A 24,181-nucleotide genomic window follows, 5' to 3' on the forward strand; every position below is an offset into this window, starting at 1 on the left:
TTTTTTGTGGCAGGCACGGTGGGCCACTCCGTTGCTATTTCCAGGACGGCCCCATGGGCCAGATCTAACCCCACCCCATGGGCTGGAGTTTGACACCCCTGTTCTAGAGCTTTTCAAGATGCTGTTCTCCCAATGTGCCACATACCATTGGCCTTGGTTGCTTTTCTTTGGAAAATGCCCGCTATCTTCAAGGGACGTGTGATTGCCTTATTTCTGATGCCCTTCCTGTTCAGTGGCTGTGTTTACACTGAGTCACTTGCCTTCCGAGAAAACCCAGCCGAGGACTTCAGAGCGCTTACAGTAAATAGATCTCTGTGTTTGAAAAGGGACATCAGACACTTAATTATTCAGTTGAGGGCTATCTGGCGTTTTCCCCAATAACATCCGTCTGCTTCTGGCATTCAGGTTAGGGCGGGGAAGGGAGCTGCTGCATTCCATCTTTTACCCTTCGCTTGCAGTTTGCAAGAGGAAGGGAGAAAGTGGTTGAACGTAGCTCGTAATCAAGAGATGAACGGCTGCAAAAAGTTGACGGAGGTAACAGAGACGGCTAAATCAACGGCTTTGATTAAAGGGGCGGGTGGGGGGAGGAAGCACAATTACTTTTAGTTTCTGCTTGGAAACCACTTCTGGACTTTGTGCTTGAGGTGGGGGAGCAAATGGAACTTTGATTGAGGGTTTTGCCGATCAGATAGGTCTGCTGTTATAGAAACGGCTAGTTTATATTACTATGGAAAAGTAAAAGAAAGTTGAGTTTTTGATGCTATTATCTGCACCAAAAAAAATCAGAAGTCAATGCCTTTCTTTTTTTCCCTTTTGCCCTTCACTTTCCCCTCTTCTTTTCCCTCCCTTCACTTTCCCATATTTCCTTTTGTATTGTATTAATACTTTTAAATAAATAAATTATGTGTTAATTAAAATTAATACGTTAGTAATAAAAAGCAATAAATATTTATTTAATTACCAAAGTAATAATTTTATTAATAATATTAATTATGTCAGTAATATTAATATTACATAATAATAATAATAATAATAATAATAATAATAATAATAATAATAATAAGAAGAAGAAGAAGAAGAAGAAGAAGAAGAAGAAGAAGAAGAAGAAGAAGAAGAAGAAGAAGAAGAAGAAGAAGAAGAAGAAGTCCTAGGCCCCTGGGTGGGCCCCGACTAGTAATTAATGCCAAATCCGGCGAAACAACTGGCCGCTGTGATACAATTCTGTTGATGCAGTAATAATAATAATAATAATAATAATAATAATAATAGATTATTATTTCTTATTTATTTATTATTTATTATTTATTATTTATTATTTATTAATAATAATTTTTATTCCTTGTTATTATTTTCTTCCATCTTCTACTCTTTCTATCTATATAAAAAAGGATGTATGCATATTTATGTACGTACTGTATTTTTCAGAGTATAAGACGCACCAAGATTTTGAAGAGGCAAAGTAAAAAAAAAAGTTTTTGCACTCCGCAGACCTCCCCCAAAATGGCCCATTTTTGCCAAAAAGGGGCCCAGTTTTTTTTTGTCAAAAAAAAGCATGCATAGCTGTATAGGGAGGCTTACAGAGTGCTCCTGGGGGCTGGGCTGGCCCAAAAATGAGCAAAAAACTGCCCATTTTTTGTCCAAAAAAGAGGACATGCATAGCCTTTAGGGGACTTCTAGCGTGCTCCTGGAGGCTGGGGGTCAAAAACAAGCAAAAAACAGCCCATTCTTGCCCTCCCCAGCCCCCAGGAGAGCTCTGGAAGCCTCCTAAAGGCTATGCACGGCCATTTTGGAGGGGGCGGCGTTTCAGGAGGCCAAAAATGCTATATTCAGTGTGTAAGACGCACCCAGATTTTCACCCTCTTTTTTGAGGGAAAAAGGTGCATCTTATACTCCGAAAAATACGGTATATATGTATGTACTGTATTTTCCAGCATAACTTTGGAATGCCTTGAGCAATTTCAACCAAACTTGCTACATAGATGACTTACCCTCTGGAGACAAATACTGGGGAGTGGGGGGGGGGGGTAAGACACCCCTGTTGTGTTTGTGTGTGTGTGTGTGTTCCAGCATAACTCTGGAATGCCTGGCCCGTTAAGGAGAGCTAAGTGACCAATGGGGAAGCACTTGATGGATTTAGGGCAAAGTGCCAGGATCGTAGACAGGGAAGAAAAGAGGAGCACATGGGAGGGGGAAGGGAGAGGGCAGGGATGATGGGCCTGGGAGTAGGGGGAAGAAAGGCCCTTCCCAATGGCTTCCTGTCAGACAAACACTTCAACATCTTTACGTACCCTGGTTATCAGCTAGTAAACTAATTTTAAAAAAAGAACGTGGCTAGTAGTTGGGCTCTACGGAGAGGAAGGGTATATATTAACTATTGCTTTCGTTGCTGGAGTTCTTTAGCCTGATGGATGAGATTTAAAGGTTGAGCCATTGAAATTGCCACGAATACTAATGAAAACGGGAGGGGGGAATTGTACGGAGTTAGATGCTATGTAGCCATAACAACATTCTTTCTAGAAAGCCAAGGTCATCCTTTGCCTCTGCACCTCTGCACCTGAACTGGAATTGGATAGGTGGAAGCTGTCAGAATGGCAGTGGAAGATTGGACCATGGGATGGACTTGGGGGGGGGGGCAAGATCTTGAACTTTCCACTGGGTGGGGAAAACCGGGAAGCTTTCGGATTCGGGTTTCCCCAGATGTGCCAACATGGCTCTCTTAGTAAATTAGAACTTTGAGCAATACTTTGCCTTGGACTCTGATTTACTTTTGGATGCTCTTTGCAACCCTGACACTCGATTTCATTGAGGGCCACATCAGGGTGGTGTTTGACCTGGGGGTGGGGACAGCTCCACGCCACGGGTGATCGAATGCCACTTTTGCACTAGTTTGTTTTGCTAGCACTCTGCCAGCAAAAATGGAGCTCGTGAGGGCCGCGTGCAGCTCTCTTGGGCTCCTAGCTGCGGCGTTATCCTGCAGTGCTCTGTCAGCGAAAACGGTGCTCGTGAGGGCAGACGTTGCCCTCACAAGCTCCATTTTCGGCTGCGAGGCATCCTGCAGCCCTCTGCCAGCAAAAACGGAGTCCAGGAGGACCATGTGCTGCCGTCACGAGCTCCATTTTCACCGGCAGAGCGCTGCAGGAGAATGTCGCAGCTGAAAACGGAGCATGTAGCCCTCACGAGCTCCATTTTCACCGGCAGAGCACTGCAGGAGAACGCCGCAGCTGAAAACGGAGCATGTAGCCCTCATAAGCTCCATTTTCACCGGCAGAGCGCTGCAGGAGAATGTCCCAGCTGAAAACGGAGCATGTGGCCCTCACAAGCTTCATTTTCACCAGCAGAGGCACCGCGAGCCTGTCATTCGCTGTTTCCAGGGCAGTTCTGTGTAAGCATGCCATGGGCTGGATCCGGTCCCCGGTCCTTGAGTTTGACACCCTGCTTTAGATGTTGTCCAGCAGCCGGTTTGTTACCAGCTAGATAACATTATCCCTGGATTGATTGGTCATGAACCATCTGCAGGAAAGTTCTGAGAACATGAAGAACTCAAAACACCAGCGCTTTGCCAAGGAAAGATCTGGAAGGAAGGGGCAGCTTTGATGCCCTCCTTCGGCTCCTTGGCACCCGGTCTTGTGAGTCTCTTTTCTTTGACGTTCTGACGTTCTTGTTTCAGTACAGCTGAAGGACACGGCTTGGCATGTTACGATGGAAGGACAGCACAACCACCCACACCACCTGGGAGACCAGAATTTGCTCTGCAAAGTGGCGAGCCCAGAATATCAGCATGACACGCAAGTAAGCGGCCATTTTGAATTCTCATTTTGGGTATGAAGGTCACTCACGTCAGCAGCTGAAACAAAAAAATGTATCCAGAATTAGGATTTAAGCACATGTGTGTTTGTGTATTTCTCCTTTCTCTCTCTGTCAGTCTCTCTCTCTGTTTCTGTCTCTCTCTCTGTGCATGAGTCTGTCTTTCGCTCTGTGTGTGTGTGTGTGTGTGTGTGTCTCCGTGTCTCTGTCAGTCTGTGTGTGTGTCTTTCTGTCTATCTGTTTCTCTGTGTGTCTCTGTCTCTCACTCTGTCTGTCTCTCTCTCTCTGTCTCTCTCTGTGTGTCTCTCTGTCAGTCTGTCTCTGTGTGTGTCTTTTGTCTCTGTTTCTCTTTGTCTCTCTCTCTCTCTCTGTGTGTGTGTCTCTGTGTGTCTGTCAGTCTGTCTGTGTGTGTGTCTTTCTGTCTATCTGTTTCTCTGTCTCTCTCTGTGTCTCTGTCTCTCTGTCTCTCTCCCTCTGTTTCTCACTCTCTGTCTCTATGCGCACGTGTGTGTGTCTGTCAGTCTCTGTCAGTCTCTCTGTTTTTCTCTGTCTCTGTGTTAGTCTCTCTGTGTCTCTTTCTGTCTCTGTCTCTCACTCTCTATCTGTCTCTCTCTCTGTCTCTCTGTGTGTCTCTGTCAGTCTGTCTCTGTGTCTTTTGTCTCTGTTTCTCTGTGTGTGTGTCTCTGTCTCTGTCTCTCTCTCTGTCTCTGTGTGTCTCTGTCCGTCTGTCTGTGTGTGTGTCTTTTGTCTCTGTTTCTCTCTGTGTGTGTCTCTGTCTCTCTCTCTGTCTCTGTGTGTCTCTGTCAGTCTGTCTCTGTATGTGTCTTTTGTCTCTGTTTCTCTCTGTGTGTGTCTCTGTCTCTCTCTCTGTCTCTGTGTGTCTCTGTCAGTCTGTCTCTGTATGTGTCTTTTGTCTCTGTTTCTCTGTGTGTGTGTCTCTGTCTCTGTCTCTGTCTCTGTGTGTCTCTGTCAGTCTGTCTGTGTGTGTGTCTTTTGTCTCTTGTTTCTCTGTCTCTGTCTCTCTCTCTTTCTATCTGTCTCTGTCTCTCTCTGTGTGTATGTCTGTCTCTCTCTCTGCCTGTCTCTCAGTCAGTCTCTCTCTCTCTCTGTGTGCGTCTTTCTGTGTCTCTCTCTGTGTGTCTCTCTCTCTGTCTCTCTCTCCCCCTCCCTCCCTAGGCAAGAATGGTCAGTTTCCTAAATTGTCTACGGAGATTCTCGGTCATCCAGACCATGGTTGTCCCAAAGGTGCTTTTCCCAAAAGGCAAGTGGATTTCCTTGGTTTTTTTCCCTGAGGAGGTTTCGCTTCTCATCTTAAGAAGCTGCTTCAGTTCTTGGATGAAGAACCCCTTGGGTGAACTCCTTGAACTGAAGAAGCTCCTTGGATGAGAAGTGAAATGTCTTCAAGGGGGAAAAAAAACCAGGGATGTCCAGTTGCCTTTTGGAAAAAGAACCTATGCGTTCCCTAAATCAGGGGTCTCCAACCTTGGCAACGTCAAGACTTGTGGAGTTGAAGTCCGCAAGTCTTAAAAGTTGCTAAGATTGTCCTAGATTGTATTTGATCAAGAGTTCCTCCATCATGTATCACATCAATTCTCTCTTAACACCTTATATGAATGAGGACCAACCCTGCTGTGATGTTTCCTTAGAAAGAGCTGGGCGTCTCTTTTCCCACCCGCTTTCCTTCCCATTCTTGGCCAAGCTCTGTTCAGTGGCCACCATGTTTTCTTCATTTCTCTAAGGTCAGTTCTTCTCCTATCGTGTTTCATTCACAGCTCTTTGGTCCCTGGATGTCATAACACCTGCAATTGTGCCTTTCTGGGCTGAACAACAACAACAACACCGTTCTTTGTCTATTGATTGATGGGTGACATGCCATCAGAAGTGGTATTCAGCTGGTTAGGACCGGTTCGCCCGAACCGGTAGTGGAAATTGCAGGTGGGCCCACCCACCAGCCCCGCCTGTGTGCCGTCCTATTCAGGCACATTTTCAAGCCCTACGCATGCTATCAACGCCCATGCGCGGAAGGCACATGTTCACTTTTGCAAATTGGTAGGGAAAGAAAGGCTCAGTGGCTGAGATGTTGAGCTTGTCAATCAGAAAGGTCAGCAGTTTGACAGTTCGAATTCCTAGCGTCGCGTAACGGAGGGAGCTCCCGTTGACTTGTCCCAGCTTCTGCCAACCTAGCAGTTCGAAAGCACGTCAAAAATGCAAGTAGAAAAACAGGAACCATCTTTGGTGGGAAGGGAACAGCGTTCCGTGCGCCTTCGGCGTTGAGTCATGCCGGCCACATGACCACGGAGACGTCTTCGGACAGCGCTGGCTCTTGGGCTTTGAAACGGAGATGAGCAGCGCCCCCCAGAGTCAGGAGCGACTAGCACGTATGTGCAAGGGGGAACCTTTACCCTTTAAGTAAGTGAATGCCACCCCTGCATACCCTCAATTTGTTGTCTATAGCTAAATTATTCAGCTTCATTGACCCCGAAAAGCACCGGTGTTAGTTGTGAACTGATCGGTGCTAAGAAGTTGTGCAAAAGCCATGTACACATGGAGAGTTTGTGGCTGATCTACTTGGGCCCAGCTATGGAATTTGCACCAACGATCAGTTGCCTATAAATGCGGGAGGCGGTGTGGTGGTGGGGTTTTGATGCCCAGCCCCCTTCTCTAAGGCAGCAATTTGTCTTATTAAGTCGTTTAATAGTAATTGATCTCCTTGAATTAGCCGAGTTACCGTTGCGAGCAATTAGGGTTAATTACAGCCTCATTTGGCAGAATGGGACTCGTGTAATTATTCCACGAATGAGATTAGGATGTGTTCTTACACAACAGACACACACACACATTGAAGAGGGCCTACTGTTATTTGTAATAACATGGTTAAGGGTAATTATCGGTTGATACATCTGGCTTCTCGTTGGCTTGACTCTTATTGTCAACACTGGCTACACACACACACACACACACACACACACGTACATACACACACATATATGTATTACATACCGTATTTTTCGGATTATAAGACATACCTTCCCCCCCCTCCACCCAAAAGAGCGTGGAAATGTTGGTGTGTCTTATACACTGAATACAGCCACTTTTTGGCCTCCCGAAGCCCCACCCCTACATCCCATTTTTGCAAAAAAAAAAAAAACTAGGCTGTTTTTTTGCAAAAACGGGAGGCGTTTTTGCCTTCACCCGGCCTCCAGCAACACTCTGCATGCTTCAGCAGGGCTGGGAGAAGGCAAAAAATGCCTCCGTTTTTTGCGAAAAACTGCCTGTTTTGTGAAAAATGGGGGCAGCCCTGCGGAAGCCTTCAGAGTGCTGCTGGGGGCCAGGGAGGACAAAAAACTTTTTTTTTCTTACTTGCCTCTTCGAAATCTTGGTGCGTCTTATACACCGGTGCATCTTATAGTCTGAAAAATACGGTATATATTCTCAACCCTGCCCCTCCCGTGTGTGTGTGTGTGTGTGTGTGTGTGTGTGTGTGTTTGTAGCCAGGGTTGAGAATATATACCGTATTTTTCGGACTATAAGAGTCAAGCCAACGAGAAGCCAAACTTATCAACTGATATTTACCCTTAACCATGTTATTACAAATAACAGCATGCCCACTTCAATGCCATGTGTATGTGTCTGTTGTGTAAGAACACATCTATCTATCTATCTCTACTATTTATCTATCTCTACTATCTCTCTCTTATCTATCTATCTCTATATCCATCTCTGTCTGTCTGTCTGTCTGTCTGTCTGTCTCTCTCTCTCTCTATCTATCTATCTCTATCTCTATCTCTATCTATCTATCTCTACTATCTAGGTCTCCAATTCTATCTATCTATCTATCTATCTATCTATCTATCTATCTATCTATCTATCTATCTATCTATCATCTATCTATCTATCTATCTATCTATCTATCTATCTATCTATCTATCTATACTATCTCGACATCTATCTCTATCTACCTATCTATCTATCATCTATCTATCTATCTATCTATCTATCTATCTATCTATCTATCTATCTATCTATCATATATCTATCTATCTCTACCTCTACTATATTTGTCTGTCTGTCTGTCTGTCTGTCTGTCTGTCTGTCTGTCTGTCTATCTATCTATCTATCTATCTATCTATCTATCTATCTATCTATCTATCTATCTATCCTATCTCGACATCTATCTGTCTCTATCTATCTCTATCTACCTATCTACCTATCATCTATCTATCTATCTATCTATCTATCTATCTATCTATCTATCTATCTATCTATCATATATCTATCTATCTATCTATCTATCTATCTATCTATCTATCTATCTATCTATCTATCTATCTATCATATATCTATCTATCTCTACCTCTACTATATTTGTCTGTCTGTCTGTCTGTCTGTCTGTCTATCTATCTATCTATCTATCTATCTATCTATCTATCTATCTATCTATCTATCCTATCTCGACATCTATCTATCTCTATCTACCTATCTACCTATCATCTATCTATCTATCTATCTATCTATCATATATCTATCTATCTCTACCTCTACTATATTTGTCTGTCTGTCTGTCTGTCTGTCTGTCTATCTATCTATCTATCTATCTATCTATCTATCTATCTATCATCTATCTAAAATGAAATTTTGACTGCTCTCCTCCTGGGTTAAACCTGCACTTCTTGGAGTTGTGAAAGGAAGGCAGCGAAAATAATCGAAATATTGGAACGGGTTTCTTTAAGGAATTTTTGCAAAGTTGCGAGTGAGTCTTTAGGAGAAAAAAGTGTTAATTGGGGAGAGGAGACGATGCATTTGATGGTGGATGGAGATGGGAGGCTAAACACAACTTTCACAGTCACAAATAATTGTTTCCAGTTAAGCTTGGAAAAACTCGCTGGGTGCCACCAAGTTTGTTTTGTGTTTTTAGTCCAGCCGTAGTTTTTGGATGACATATCCCCAGATTTCAAAGGAGGATTAATAACTGCACCTTCCTCATTTCCTGTTTATATATATATATAGTGTTTCAACCAGCCTATTCATTGTGACAAACAGGACTTTCTAATTAGAGAAAACGAGGACGTAACTATATATGGGGCTGGTACATAATTACTGCCTGTGTCATTTCTTACCAGTGTAGGATGGTCGAAATTTTATCGGTTGCCAGTAACTCAAATGAGAAACTTTCATCTGTGTTTTATTGCTTGGCTGCGGGGGGGGGGGGGGGGGGGATTTAGGTTTGTTTCTTTTAGCGTATTTTTGGGGGGGCTTGCAATTCATCTACCAAATTGATTTTGGTCAACGTTGGCTTGTGTTAAGATTTATACCAGCGAGGCAATAAAACTGCCTTCTGAAGGATTCCTTGTGTGTCCCCCCCCCCCCCCCCCGAGAGGTTCAGATAAACTTTCTGAAGTTTTTAAACTTCAGATAAAGTTTAAAAAAACAAAAACATTTAAATTTACACTCCTGAAAATGCTGTCATTTCAAGGGAGATCATGGAATGTGATCATTTATGGCAGTAAATCCTTCTATTTTAAAAAAAAAAAATGTCCCCCATCTGTTGACTGTTTTGGTGCCTTCAGAAATCGTGGGAGCTCAGTCTAAGATTTAGGGACTTCACGATGGCTGGGGGGATTCTGGGAGTTGAAGTCCACAAGTCTTAAAGTTCCCAAGTTTGGACACCCCTGGTCTAAGACTTAGGGACTTCATGATGGCTGGGGGGATTCTGGAAGTTGAAGTCCACCAGTTGTAAAGTTGCCAACGGTACATACACCCCTTTTCCTCACCACCCACTAGAGTTTTCTTTAACAATAGAAGGGCGTGTAGAGGTAGTCTAGGCTTGTCAAACGTACCTTGATTGCCTCCCATGTTTAATGTTCTCCCTCTTAAGAAATTCCCTATATAAACCCACATTAGCCGTACGTATTCAAAAGCAGCCAAAACATGGATTATCCTAATCACCCGTGGGCGTTTTGTGCGTGTTTTGGCCTGACCCTGATTCGTTCCTTTTGTTTCGGGCTGCGACGGAAAGTTCCTTTCTGTGGCTGACTGGGTTTAATTAGGGATTTTTGTCCTCCGAAGCTCTCAATCATCACCCAATCTTTTTTTTTTTATTGAAAAAGTTTTATACAAACAAATTCCCCCCCCTTTTTTTTACCCCCCTGACATATAATATAGATCACATACAAATACCATACCCTCTTCCCTCCCCCCGTCTTAAGATAAGTTTCTCATGCAAATATTGTACCCCCTCACCTCCCAACAATTATAATTTAAATTTCTCTTATAGTGACAATAGCCCATTAACCCCATCTTCTAAATTAATTGAACATATATAAATCATAACGTAAATTTCTCTTAAAGTAACAATATCCCATTAGTCCCGTCTTCTAAGTTAATCATCATCCAATCTTAACGGGGCTCAACAAGCCGACTTCTTTCCTTAAGCTGTATTTCAAGGCATATTCGAACCGCCATGCAGGAAATAACACGCTTCCGCTACCATGGTTTGTTTTTGGGATGGAGAAGTTCTTCGGATAACATGTTGATCCGCTCAAAGTTTGACTTGTATCGGAATATTGATGGGGATATTATTATTATTATTATTATTATTATTATTATTATTATTATCATCATCATCATCATCATCATCATCATCATCATCATCATCATTTGAAGCCTTCAAAAATAATAATAATAATAATAATAATAATAATAATAATAATAATAATAATAATAATAATGCCATTAAGGCCAAAATCGAAAAATCCTCTGATGATGCCAAATGCAGACTCTGCAAAGAAGTTGATGAAATAATCTTTAAATACTGTATTTTAATTGTTTTATTTATCAGCCGACCTCCTCCTTGTGTATGTCTCGGTATATGTCTCTGTTATATGTTTGTTTTGTCCACATATTTATTTCATATGTTTCATTGTACGCCGCCCCGAGTCCTTCGGGAGAGGGTGCGGCTAAGAAATAAATATTTATTATTATTATTATTATTAACTGTTGACCACATACTCAGCTGCTGTAAAAAAATCGCGCAGACTGATTATAAATTGCGGCACAATTCAGTAGCACAAATGATCCACTGGAATTTGTGCAAAAATTATAATATTAAAGCAACAACAAACTGGTGGGAACATAAGCCTGAAAAAGTCACCGAAAATCAGATGGTCAAGATCCTGTGGGATTTTCATATACAAACAGACAAAATACTAGCGCATAACACACCAGACATCACACTGGTTGAGAAAAAGAAGGTTACAATCATAGACATCACAATACCAGGTGATAGCAGAGTTGAGGAGAAGGAACATGAAAAAGTCGCGAAATACCAGGACTTAAAAATTGAAATCCAACGATTATGGCACAAACCAGCAGTGGTAATTCCAGTGGTAATCGGCACACTGGGTGCTATTCCAAAAGCACTGGAATTACATTTAAAACAGTTAAAACTTGACAAAATCACCATCAGTCAAATGCAAAAAGCTGCACTGCTTGGATCTGCACGTATATTACGAAAATACGTTACGACGTCCAAGACCCCTGGGTGGGGCCCGACTAGTAATCAATGCCAAATCCGGCGAATCAACTGGCCGCTGTGATACAATCGTATAATAATAATAATAATAATAATAATAATAATAATAATAATAATAATAATAATAATAATAATAATAATAATAATAATAATAATAATAATAATATTTTGAAAGCTTCCTGTGATTATTATTTTTTAAAATGTAAATAATACAAACATAGTCAAATTCATCTAAATACAAAAAAATAGAAAGGAAAAAAGGAAAAGGAAAAGCAACTAATATTATAGTTCATCCCCACCCCCCAGAGACCTTGTTTTCCCCCCTTATATTTCTTCATCTTTAACAACTAAAAAAATATACAATATATTCCAATTGTGCCTTTATCCCCTCCAAAACAACATATATTCTTGAGTAGGTTTATTCCCTTTCTTTTAGTTGACGAATCCATTCTTTCATTCCAATCTTAGGAAATTTCTCCATTTTTGTCAAAGGAGAAATTCCTGGCGTTAGCCGGTATTTCCATTTTTTCCATAATCCCTATCAATTTTTTAAAAAGGGATTTTGAATCCTCCTAGCAATTTTTAAAATACCCTTTTTAAACCGACAGGTTTCTATAGGATCACCTATTCCCCTTAACTCTTTCAACGCTATATCCCTCTATATTCAATCTTTAGTTGGTACTATGCTTACCTGGCAGGGGAGACGCCATGATCACGGAATATTGAAGTTGAGCATGAGGTTTTCCAAATCTTTATGGTCCATCCTCTACCATCTGCTGTATTAGATGGGAAGGGTTGATGACTCCATGATGGTTTTTAGAAACCATCTCTGTATTCTGCAATGACCCAGGAAGCATGAGCTTTTTCTTGGGACCACTGTTGCTGAAGCTCATCAACTTGAAGATATGTGGACTTCAACTTTCAGAATTCCTCCAACCAACCAACCAACCCACCCACTCTAGACGTTGAAGGCCAACATCTTGAGGTTGAGAAAGAGTGCTCTGCAGCTTTCCCTGTTGAGAAATACTGCTCAGGGCTTTTCCACATTAGCTTTAATGGTTTTCTGGTAGCGGTGGTGGAACGTCAAATGTCCTTCTCAATTCCCTATAAATCCGTTGAGAAGAGGGCTTTCTGCAGACTACTTCCATAAATTTCAAAACAACACAATTGGAGATAGATGTTGTGGCCCAGCAGTGGCCAGCAGAGTTGGCGGCATATTCGGAGAGTGAGGAGGTTGGGGAGGAACCTGGGCCAGTCCTGGAGTCTGGGGAAGGCTCGGATGAGGGCTCTGTGTCCGAGGCAGAGAGGGGTCCAGGGCCGTCTGACAGTTATCAGCTGCCTTCGGAGTCGGAGATCAGTGAGGCAGAAGAACAGCTGGAGCCTGTTCCCGGTGTGCGCATGCGCAGAGCTGCCAGGAGAAGGGAACAGCTAAGGAACAAGGGCCCACTCGGGAGTAAAGGCACAGGTGGACATTGAATGGTCCCTCCCATATGGGAGCAAACGGGGAGTGGAGTTTGCAGGAGACAATTAGTTCACTTATTAGTGAGAAGATTTGCATATCTCAGTTTGTGCCTCACAACAACTCTTTGCCAGATATTTCATTGTACAGCCTTGCAACTGGAAGTTCTCGGCCTGGCAACTATCCAAGGACTGATAAGGTCTGTTGTTGCAATTATACCTTGAAAGGCTTATTGCCGGGACTTTTTCTGGATTCTTTTTCAGGCATTCATATTCACCAAATAAAAATTGTTTTTTTGCAGGACAAGAAGTTTGTTTTGTCATTCTGTTAAGCCTAAATCAGAACAATAGAAAAGGCCACAGTCCAGAATATTTCCTTCGGCATTACAAGCATCATATCTTGTGTCAGAGAAATGTTCCTTTCCTTCTTCTGTCCTAGGAAACATTAACAAAAGTCACAATAACCCAAGGATCAGCAATCTGCAGCTCCGGAGCCACATGTGGGCTCTTCCATCCCTCTGCTGCGGCTCCCTGTCGCTAGTCAACTCCACAATTGATAGGGCTTTCGGTTAGGACAGGTAGAGGAAAAAGGACACCACGCTAGGAGGAGACTCTATTGTGGGGGGGGAACTGAACTTCCGGACGGCTTCAGAATTGAACGGGGGGCTTCCGGTTAGGACCTTTGTGGCTCAAGGTTGCCGACCCCCCGCCATAACCTTTGTAGTTATTTAAGGCTTCATCCTGAATTTGTTTGAAGTTTGGAGCAGGGAAGCCTTTGGTGTCTTGGCAGAGCGAGATGTAATATTTTTCAGGGGGTGTTTTAGAAAAAAAAGGAAACCTGAACGGAGAAGATGGCAACGCAAGATGGGCCTGACGCAAATTCCTTGTCGTGTCCCACGTAAAATATGCACCGATTTAATTGCTGTTTTCCCCTCCTCTCCCAAGCAGAGACATCTCTATCGCTGCACTTTAGCAGATTTTCAGATCGAGAAGAAAATTGGGCGAGGACAATTCAGTGAGGTCTACAGAGCGACTTGCCTCCTGGACAGGAAACCGGTGGCATTAAAAAAAGTGCAGGTAAGACTCCACCTCTAAGGAGATTCTTAACTCGTCCAGGTCATGGTTGTCCCAAAGGTGTTTTGGTTTTGCTTCCAAAGGCAGAAAAACTCTGTTTTTCTCGGACTCTGTTTTTGCTTAAAGGGGTTTCACTTCTCCTCCGAGAAGCTTCTTCCCTTCTGATTGAATATCAAGCCATTCCATCAGAACGGAGGAAGCTTCTCGGGGGAGAAGCAAAATCTCTTCAAAAAGAAACAAAGTCCAGTTACCTTTTGGGGAAAAAAAGAGCACCTTTGGTACAGGTAAAAATTGGGAATTCATCGTCAGCCTGGTCAACCCATGTCCTTGCCGGTTGTCGACTCTGTGACCACAGGAGGCTGTGATGGTCATAAGCACGAGGACCAGTCGTGGGTCACTTTTTCCAGCACCGTTGTCACTCCAAACTGCCGTTGGACGAATCATTGCAAGTCCAGCCGAGGCCTACCTTGAGTGTGGTACTTCCCCTTCCATAAAATATAATCGTCTGAGCTCCAAAAGTGGATTTCGGCGTGAAGAGTCTTTTTGTTTTCTAATTAGTACGTGTTACATGCTGAAGAAAACAAATTTATTTTGTCAACAGAAAAACCATTGTAATGTGATTTTAAAAAACCTGCTAGGTCTTCATTTGTAAATGTTTTTTCTTGGTATATACAGCGTCTTCTTGAAATTTGCACTCCGTTTATGGACGGCAGTTGCTTCAGGTTGAAAACTTGAGAAATTAACAAAGTGAACGCTATTCTTTATATTGGTTGCTAGTCCTTGTTGTTGTTGTTGTTTGCTTTATACGCGGGTGTTATTTAAGCCTGAAGAAACATGAGGAGTGGGGGTGCAGTCAAGTTTGAAAAAGAAGACGTGAAATTCAATTTTTTTTATTAACTGTTCTGTGGGTGTGGCAGGGGAAGGATAGTGTAAAATCCCCATTCCCTCCCCACTCCAGGGGAAGGATACTGCGAAATCCCATTCCCTCCCCACTCCAGGGGAAGGATAGTGCAAAATCCCCATTCCCTTCCCACTCCAGGGGAAGGATAGTGCAAAATCCCCATTCCCTGCCCACTCCAGGGGAAGGATAGTGCAAAATCCCCATTCCCTGCCCACTCTAGGGGAAGGATACTGCAAAATCCACATTCCCTCCCCACTCCAGGGGAAGAATACTGCAAAATCTCCCTTCCCTCCCCACTCCAGGGGAAGGATACTGCAAAATCCACATTCCCTCCCCACTCCAGGTAAAGGATACTGCAAAATCTCCCTTCCCTCCCCACTCCAGGGGAAGGATACTTCAAAATCCACATTCCCTCCCCACTCCAGGTAAAGGATACTGCAAAATCCCCATTCCCTCCCCACTCCAGGGGAAGGATACTGCAAAATCTCCCTTCCCTCCCCACTCCAGGGGAAGGATACTGCAAAATCCACATTCCCTCCCCACTCCAGGGGAAGGATACTGCAAAATCCACATTCCCTCCCCACTCCAGGGGAAGGATACTGCAAAATCCACATTCCCTCCCCACTCCAGGGGAAGGATACTGCAAAATCCACATTCCCTCCCCACTCCAGGGGAAGGATACTGCAAAATCCGCATTCCCTCCCCACTCCAGGGGAAGGATACTGCAAAATCCCCATTCCCTCCCCACTCCAGGGGAAGGATACTGCAAAATCCCCATTCCCTCCCCACTCCAGGGGAAGGATACTGCAAAATCCCCATTCCCTCCCCACTCCAGGGGAAGGATACTGCAAAATCCCCATTCCCTCCCCACTCCAGGGGAAGGACGCTGCAAAATCCCCATTCCCTCCCCACTCCAGGGGAAGGATCCTGCAAAATCCCCATTCCCTCCTCACTCCAGGGGAAGGACGCTGCAAAATCCCCATTCCCTCCCCACTCCAGGGGAAGGATACTGCAAAATCCCCATTCCCTCCTCACTCCAGGGGAAGGACGCTGCAAAATCCCCATTCCCTCCCCACTCCAGGGGAAGGATCCTGCAAAATCCCCATTCCCTCCTCACTCCAGGGGAAGGACGCTGCAAAATCCCCATTCCCTCCCCACTCCAGGGGAAGGATCCTGCAAAATCCCCATTCCCTCCCCACTCCAGGGGAAGGACGCTGCAAAATCCCCATTCCCTCCCCACTCCAGGGGAAGGATACTGCAAAATCCCCATTCCCTCCTCACTCCAGGGGAAGGACGCTGCAAAATCCCCATTCCCTCCCCACTCCAGGGGAAGGATCCTGCAAAATCCCCATTCCCTCCTCACTCTGGGGCCAGCCAGAGGTGGTGATTTCCGGTTCTCTGTACTACTCAAAAATTTCTGCTACCGGTTCTCCAGAACCTGTCAGAACCTGCTGAATTTCACCCCTGGGTTACAGCTTTTTGAGAATTGTGAGACTCTTTGTTTCATGTTTGTCTTTAAACGTGCAACTTCTCCCCCCTCCCTTCCTCTTTCTGAAGATATTCGAGATGATGGACGCAAAGGCCAGACAAGATTGCATTAAAGAGATAGATCTTTTGAAGGTAAGAATCCCTCCAAACCTGAATGCTTGTTGAAACGGAGATGCATTTATTTTGTACCGTTACCTGGGACAGCGGAGAAGGTCCAGCTTCTATTGCTTTCTTGCGCTCATCTTTGATGTCGCGTTCTGTTGTGTGAAGCCGCTGCAAAAATAAACGGCTGTTGTTGATAAGAACTTACTCCAGTAGATGTTTGGCAAAAGATCTGCTGATTCCTGCATGATTTGGGAGCTAATTTCAGGACGGTAAAGAAATCAGATGCTTTGGTGAACTTCCCAATCACTTTTAAATTCTAAGTTCTGCTTTAGAGGCAGGTCAAGAATGAATTACGCTGCTGACCTATTATTGCAAAAGGTTTCCCGTCCCAATAAAACCTCTTTTATTTAGGTTAAAGGGAATTCCTCTCCAGCATAGTCCCAGCCGACAGTCTTTCAAGAGATTTCACAACTACAGACCTTTATCTGTGCTTGGAGAGCTGCCAGGCCGATATATTCCAAACTCCACGCTGTAGCAGCAATTCCTTGGCAAGAAGTCAGGAATGAATTGAACTAATTCAATTCACCCGAATGAATTGAACTAATTGTCTCCTGCAAACTCCACTCCCCAGTCGCTCCTCTTTTATTCTCTCTGGGAGGGGCCATTCACTGTCCCCCTGTGCCTTTACTCCTGAGTTGGCCCTTGTTCCTTAGCTGTTCCCTTCTCCTGACAGCTCTGCGCATGCGCACATTGGGAATAGGCTCCAGCTGTTCTTCTGCCCCACTGATCTCCGACTCTGAAGACAGCCGAGTCTGGGGAAGGCTCTGACGAGTGCTCTGCATCAGAGGCAGATATGGGGCCAGGGCCATTTTATAGTTATCAGCTGCCTTTGGAGTCGGAGATCAGTGGGGCAGAAGAACAACTGGAGCCTGTTCCCAGGGTGTGCATGCACAGAGCTGCCAGGAGAAGGGAACAGCTAAGGAACAAGGGTCAACTCGGGAGTAAAGCCACAGGTGGACGGTGAATGCCCCCCCCCCCCCAAGAGGGAATAAAAGAGGAGCGACTGGGGAGGGGAGTTTGCAGGAGACAATTAGTTCAATTCATTCGGTTGAAGGTCTGTTCCTGACTTCCTGCCAAGGAATTGCTGCTACAGCGTGGAGTTTAGGAGATATTGGCCTGGCAGCTCTCCAAGCCTGATAAGGTCTGTAGTTGTGGAATCTCTCGAGAGTCTGTTGGCCGGGACTTTGCTGGAGAGGAATTCCCTTTAACCTAAATAAAAAGGGGTTTTATCGGGATGAGGAGTGGGCTTCCCGCTTAGTTTCAGGACCGAATGCAACCTTCCACCGGCACCCATTTTGCTCGAGGAGGAGGCCTCATCTGAGCCGCTTCCCGAGAGGCGCTAAGTGGAAGTTGACGGGAAAGTGAAGGTTGCCAGATCAAAGACGGGGACAGAGAGCTGCAGCGTGACGGTGCTAATTTTCCGCCCAAGAAAGCTGCGGGGGAGAGGCTTCCCCAGATGGCATGAGATGGAGCCCAGCCAAGGCGTCCACACCAGTTAGGATCAAGGGGTGGGCGAAACCGGGAGCGCTGGCGGTGACAAGGGAATCAAGATCTTCCCCACCCGTGTAAGATGCCTGAAGGCAGCTACCGATCTTCCCCACGTCAACCTCACCAGGAGACCAGATGTTAAGTTGTGAATATTGCATTAGCCGGGCTGTGAAGAGAAAAACGTACGGAGATGATACGGGGGTAATTAAACACATTCCTCTCGAATGCCTTGTACGCTTTCTAATGGGGCTTTCTTCCTCTCCGCTCCCCACTTTTGGATTTAATTAAGACCCCTGCATATCTGAGCAATGTCCTCGCTTGGCCAGAGTCAGGACTTTGACCTAGATCTCTGTAAACAAAGGAAGAGCTGAGCATCTGTTTGCATCTGTTCCCTTTATTTGTGAAATCGATACCAATAGACCCTGGGAATCTTTTATAGCTCCTTTAGTGCTCTCTGCGCTTGGTGATTTTCTTTTGTGACCCAACTAGGTAACATCATCAGTGCTAGAAGGCAGTGGGGGTGGGTTGTTATGCTATTTATATTCAAACTTAACTTAACTTTATTCAATTTCTAGACCGCCCCTCTCTCAGAAGAGACTCGGGGCGGTGTACAGTCATATTAAAAACAATAGAACAATAAATATACATAGTATAAATATAGAATAAATATAGGGCCGGAGGAGGTAACAATAATTCACTGTACAAATTTAGTTTAAGTTAGATTAGAATTTTAAAAATTTAAAATACATTAACCCTTAAAAACTATCCCAGATAAAATATCCGCCAGGAGGTAAAATGGAACTATAGATGGGCCAGGCCGGCTAATTGGAACAGGTGAGTCTTAAGTTTTTGTCGGAAGGAGCGGAAGTCAGTAGTAGTTCTAATATCGGGGGGGGGGGGGGGGAGGTCATTCCAGAGGGTTGGGCCCATCACAGAGAAGGCTCTACTCCTAGGCGCCGCCCGTTGGCATTGCTTGCCCCGTGAGTGTGCGTTTGAAGTATTCTTCCGAGGTTTCCTCGATTAGGCTGCTGTTTACTGTATGTTTTTTTCCGCAGTCCCTTGATTGGGGCATTTCAAGAAGAGACTGGGCTGCTATTTGTCAGAAATGGTCTCCTGCTTGGGCAGGGGGCTGGACTAGATGACCTATAAGGTCCCTTCCAACTCTGTTAATCTAATTAATCTAAGAAGATGAGGGGACTGGAGGTTAAAACATACGAAGAACGGTTGCAGGAACTGGGCATGGCTAGTCCAGTGAAGAGAAGGACCAGGGAAGGCATGATAGCAGTCTTCCAATATTTGAGGAGCTGGGGGTGGGGGCTGGACTAGATGGACTACAAGGTCCCTTCCAATTCCATTAATCTGAATCTGCTTAAGATGATCAGAGGCCTGGAGACTAAAACATCTGAAGAACTGTTGCAGGAACTGGGCATGGCTAGTCCAGTGAAGAGAAGGACCAGGGGAGACAGGAGAGCAATCTTCCAATATTTGAGGGGCTGCCCCAGAGAGGAGGGGGTCAAGCTATTCTCCAAAGCACCCAAAGGCCAGACGAGGAACAGTGGATTGAAGCTGAACAAGGAGAGATTCAACCTGGAAATAAGGAGAAATTTCCTGACAGTGAGAAAAATCAACCCATGGAGCAGAAGTTGCCTTCGGAAGTCATGGGAGCTTCATCACTGGAAGCTTTCAAGAAGAAACCGGACTGCCCTCTGTCAGAAAAGGTGTAGGGTCTCCTGCTTGGGCAGGGTGTTGGACTAGATGCCCTACAAGATCCCTTCCAACTCTGTTAATCTGTATTGTTTGCATTTTGCTGAAGGGTTGGGTCAAGGCAGACCGAGATGAATGGAGAAAGTCCAAGAGAGGAGGTTTGCTTGGAATTAAGTTGCTGGCTTGACCATAGAAGCATCTGAACTTGTAGCTCGTGTGAATGTTGTCCGTGTTAGCTGATTAAGGAGAGGCAGTACATTTGTTGAAGACATTTGGGGAATCCAGGGTGCACCAGAGAGGAGGGGGTGAAGCTATTTTCCAAAGCACCCGAAGGCCAGACAAGGAATAATGGATGGAAACTGACCAAGGAGAGATTCAACCTAGAAATAAGGAGGAATTTCTTGACAGTGAGAACAATCAACCCACGGAACAGAAGTTGCCTTCAGAGGTTGTGGGAGCTTCATCCCTGGAGGCTTCCAAGAAGAGATTGGATTGCCCTCTGTCAGAAATGGTGTAGGGTCTCCTGCTTGGTCGGGAGGTTGGACTAGATGACCTACAGGATCCCTTCCAACTCTGTTAATCTGTAATTTATGGTAGGGAATTCATTAGATGGTTTGTTCTTCATGTAGCCGAAATGGGACCTAGGAGAAAACCAGTTTGGCCTCAAAGAAAGCAAGCCACGAGCCCATCTTCTATCCAAGTGAGACACCCATTTAATGCATTTGAAGATCCAGTAGAAGACCTCTGGACTGGCCTCAGAAGATCTTTCTCAATTTTTATGGGGTCCTTTTTCAACTGGCCTCTTTCTGCGCCTTGCCCAATTTGTTACAAAGCATTAGAGAGAGTGTCATCTCGGCTGGTCAAACCCTTACAGAGCTGTCGCTCGACCCGCAACGGGGAAGTCATATTGTGTTACAAATGTTTCCCGGGATCCATTAGTCCCTTCTCTGCCCATTGGGCATTTCTTTCAAATCCATCCCAGTTTTCGAACGAGCATCCCGATCGAACCTGACAGATCTCTGGCCAAGATGTCCGTAAATCCCTCGTCCGAGGGGCGAGCCGCATCCGAGCGAAGGCTCCTGGCGCCGAGCCCGTTAAGCCATTTTTTTAACGATGTGTGTTAGGTCAGCACTTTCTGATAATTTGATGCAGGTGCCAAGAGTTTTCCCATCGGGTCTGGGAGGGCAAGGCTATTTGGGGGTTTCACTCGGAGGTTTTTTTTTTTAAGTGGATGGCTAGATCTGTTTGCATCAGCAACTGGACCGCTCTCGCTCGCTCGCTCGTTCTCTGCAGCTCCCATGTAGTTAATAGCTTGTCAAATCAATAACTCCGTCTCATCACTCATAATTGAAGGGCCCCCTTGGCAAAAAAAAAAAAAGTACACCTCTATGCAGATTTTGCAGGTATAAACCAACCTCTTGCGATGCTCCTGTGAACTCGGGATGAAGGACAGAGATGCGTAACTTCCACCAGCTCTGACCTGGGCTTCCCCAGCAGCAAAGAGCTGAGTCCTCGCTCCGATAAACCCCTTTTATTTAATGTACAGTGAATTCCTCTCCAGCAAAGTCTTTCCTCTCCCGCAGTCTTTCAAGATAGTTCACAATTGCTGACCTTGATCAGGCTTGGAGGATGGCCAGGCCGAGATCTTTCAGACGCTGCAATACTTGGCAAGAATGCAGGAAGGAACTAATGGTCTCCTGCAAGCTCCACTCCCCTTTTGCTCCTCTTTTATTCCCTATGGGAGGGGCCATTCACCGTCCACCTGTGGCCTTACTCCCAAGTCAACGCCTGTTCTTTAGCTGTTCCTTTCATCTGGCAACTCTGCGCAGGCATACACTGGGAACAGGCTCCAGCTGTTCTTCTGCCTCACTGACTTTGACTCCGAAGGCAGCTGATAACTGGCATACGGCCCTGGCCCCCTCTCTGCCGTCGACACAGAGCCCTCATCCGAGCCTTCCCCAGACTCCAGGACTGGCCCATCTTCCTCCCCAACCTCCTCACTGTCCGAATCTGCTGCCAGCTCCGCAGGACACTGGCTAGCCACAACACCACCGAAGCTTTCAGCCACAAGCTACGTACTGAAGACGGCCGAGTTACTAGCAGTCTTTGAGGCCTTCTAGTATGATGGTGGAAACGTCGCAGGAGAAGCGAAGAATCGAAATCAGAATAGACCTGGAGTAGAAGACATTGAGGTCTTCTAGACCAGCCTCATGGTCAAGCAGGAGATCCTGTACCATTTCAGACAACTGACTGTCCCATCTCTCTTTAAAACCTCCAATGATGAAGCACCCACAATTCCTGAAGACAAGTTATTCCACTGATTCATTGTCCTCACCGTTAGGAAAAGAAGGACCGGGGGGGGGGGGAGACGATAGCAGTCTTCCAGTATTTGAGGGGCTGCCACAAAGAAGAGGGGGTCAAAGCACCAGAAAGCAAGGCAAGAAGCAATGGATGGAAACTAATCAAGGAGAGAAGCAACCTGGAACTAAGGAGAAACTTCCTAATACTGAAAATAATTAACCAGTGGAACAGATGTTGCCTCCAGAATTTGTGGGTACTTGATCACTGGAGGTTTTTAAGAAGAGTCTAGGCAATCACTTATCTGAAATGATATAGGTTCTCCTGCTTGAGCAGGGGGTTGGACTAGAAGACCTCCAAGGTCCCTTCCAACTTCCTTCCTTCCTTCCTTCCTTCCTTCCTTCCTTCCTTCCTTCCTTCCTGTGATGGTGTAGGGTCTCCTGCTTGAGCAGGGGGTTGGCCTAGAAGACTTCCAAGGTCCCTTCCTTCCTTCCTTCCTTCCTTCCTTCCTTCCTTCCTCCCTTCCTTCCTTCCTGTCTGAAATGGGATAGGGTCTCCTGCTTTAGCAGGGGGTTGGACTAGAAGACCTTCAAGGTCCCTTCCAACTTCCTTCTTTCCTTCCTTCCTTCCTTCCTTCCTTCCTTCCTTCCTTCCTTCCTTCCTTCCTTCCTTCCTTCCTTCCTTCCTTCCTTCCTGGCTAAATGATATAGTCTCCTGCTTGAGCAGTGGGTTGGACTAGAAAACCTACAAAGGTCCCTTCCAACTTCCTTCCTTCCTTCTTTCTTTCTTTCTTTCTTTCTTTTTTTCTTTCCTTCCTCCCTTCCTTCCTTCCTGGCTAAATGATATAGAGTCTCCTGCTTGAGCAGGGGGTTGGACTAGAAGACCTCCAAAGTCCCTTCCAACTTTCTTCCTTTCCTTCCTTCCTTCCTATCTGAAATGGGATAGGGTCTCCTGCTTTAGCAGGGGGTTGGACTAGAAGACCTTCAAGGTCCTTTCCAACTTCCTTCCTTCCTTCTTTCCTTCCTTCCTTCCTTCCTGTCTGAAATGGGATAGGGTCTCCTGCTTGAGCAGGGGGTTGGACTAGAAGACCTCCAAGGTCCCTTCCAACTTCCGTCATCCTTTGGTCTTTCTCCCCAATTCCCACTCGGCAACATGACACTTTTAGGAACAAAACGGCCTTGGAACATGATGTCTCTCAGAGGCCGAAACCCTTCAGTGAGCAGATGTCTCATTTGAAGAGGCGCTGAAGCCTCCGAGGGTAGGGAAAGTAGCCCATTTGGAAGGCGGGAGACGAAAGGGAAGCCGTAATGTAGCTGTAATCAACAGCCTGCCTATAAGCATTCCGGCTCTTATTTAGTGGCTGCCTTTATTTTATTTTTTTTGAATGCTTTTTCCACCAGCGCATTCTTTGCATACAAATCAGACATTCCAGGCCATCCGACTTTTAGACGGCATTAAAAGAAATAAAATAAGAAGGCATTTGATTGCCTAAGCTGGAGTCTGGTGGGCTCCCCTGCACTTAAGATGAGGCTGATGCAAAGGTCCCATCCTGCTTCCTCCAGCCTCCCAGCTGGCTGGGGAGGGGGAGGGGGTCACACAAATTGGATGCCCTCATTTTTCCTGGAGATTTTATTTATTTATTTATTTATTTATTTATTTATTTGACTTATCAGTCGCCCCCTCTCCGCAAAGGGACTCGGGGCGACGTACAATCAAAACAAATATACAGATGTGGCATGGAGGAGGTGACATCAGTGTTTAACAAATAAGATTCAAATAAAAAGCCACTAGGTTAAAATAAATAGCAATGAATTAAAACAGTTAAAATAAAACCCCAAAATTTACATTTACAATAATTAAAATTGCCAGGGAGGTTAGAAAGTTCTAGTTTAAGCCAGGCCGGCTAGTTGGAACAGGTGGGTCTTGAGTTTCGTGCGGAAGGAGCGGAGATCGGTCGTTATCCTGATGTCTGGGGGGGAGGTCATTCCAGAGGGCTGGGCACATCACAGAGAAGGCCCTACTCCTGGGCGCCGCCCTCTGACACTGCCTGGTGGACGGCACCCGGAGGAGTCCCTCTCTGTGAGAGCGAATTGGTCGCAGGGATGTATGGGGCAGAATGCGATCCCGCAAATAGCTAGGTCCTGTGCCATGGAGCGCTTTAAAGATGGTAACTAACACCTTGAAGCTGAAGATGTTGGTAGAAGAGGTGAAGAGCAGCTGAAGGCTCTTGGGTTGGGCTTGTCACTGCGTTAATTGTTTGCTAGCTTGAA

The 24,181-nt window shown here is 45.2% G+C and overlaps 2 protein-coding genes across 5 annotated transcripts in view; one reads left to right on the plus strand and one right to left on the minus strand.

Moving 5' to 3' along the window:
* NR5A1 (nuclear receptor subfamily 5 group A member 1) overlaps nucleotides 1–24,181 on the minus strand; it is a 355,896-nt gene that overhangs the window by 144,795 nt on the left and 186,920 nt on the right. The gene's annotated exons all lie outside the window — the stretch shown is intronic.
* Nucleotides 1–24,181, plus strand: part of NEK6 (NIMA related kinase 6) — a 76,442-nt gene that overhangs the window by 21,752 nt on the left and 30,509 nt on the right. The window contains exons 2-4 of one of the 4 annotated variants that reach the window (XM_081967677.1): nucleotides 3,673–3,789; nucleotides 13,739–13,870; nucleotides 16,326–16,388. In XM_081967677.1, coding sequence (XP_081823803.1) covers nucleotides 3,700–3,789; nucleotides 13,739–13,870; nucleotides 16,326–16,388 — 285 coding nt within the window. In that variant the 5' untranslated portion in view covers nucleotides 3,673–3,699. Of the gene's footprint in view, nucleotides 1–3,667; nucleotides 3,790–13,738; nucleotides 13,871–16,325; nucleotides 16,389–24,181 lie in introns of all 4 variants that reach the window. The other 3 variants (XM_081967678.1, XM_081967679.1, XM_081967676.1) reach the window with 3 other exon arrangements.

Source organism: Natrix helvetica (genome assembly GCF_964273705.1).
Source record: "Natrix helvetica genome assembly, chromosome: 15".
In the NCBI taxonomy this organism is placed as follows: domain Eukaryota; kingdom Metazoa; phylum Chordata; class Lepidosauria; order Squamata; family Natricidae; genus Natrix; species Natrix helvetica.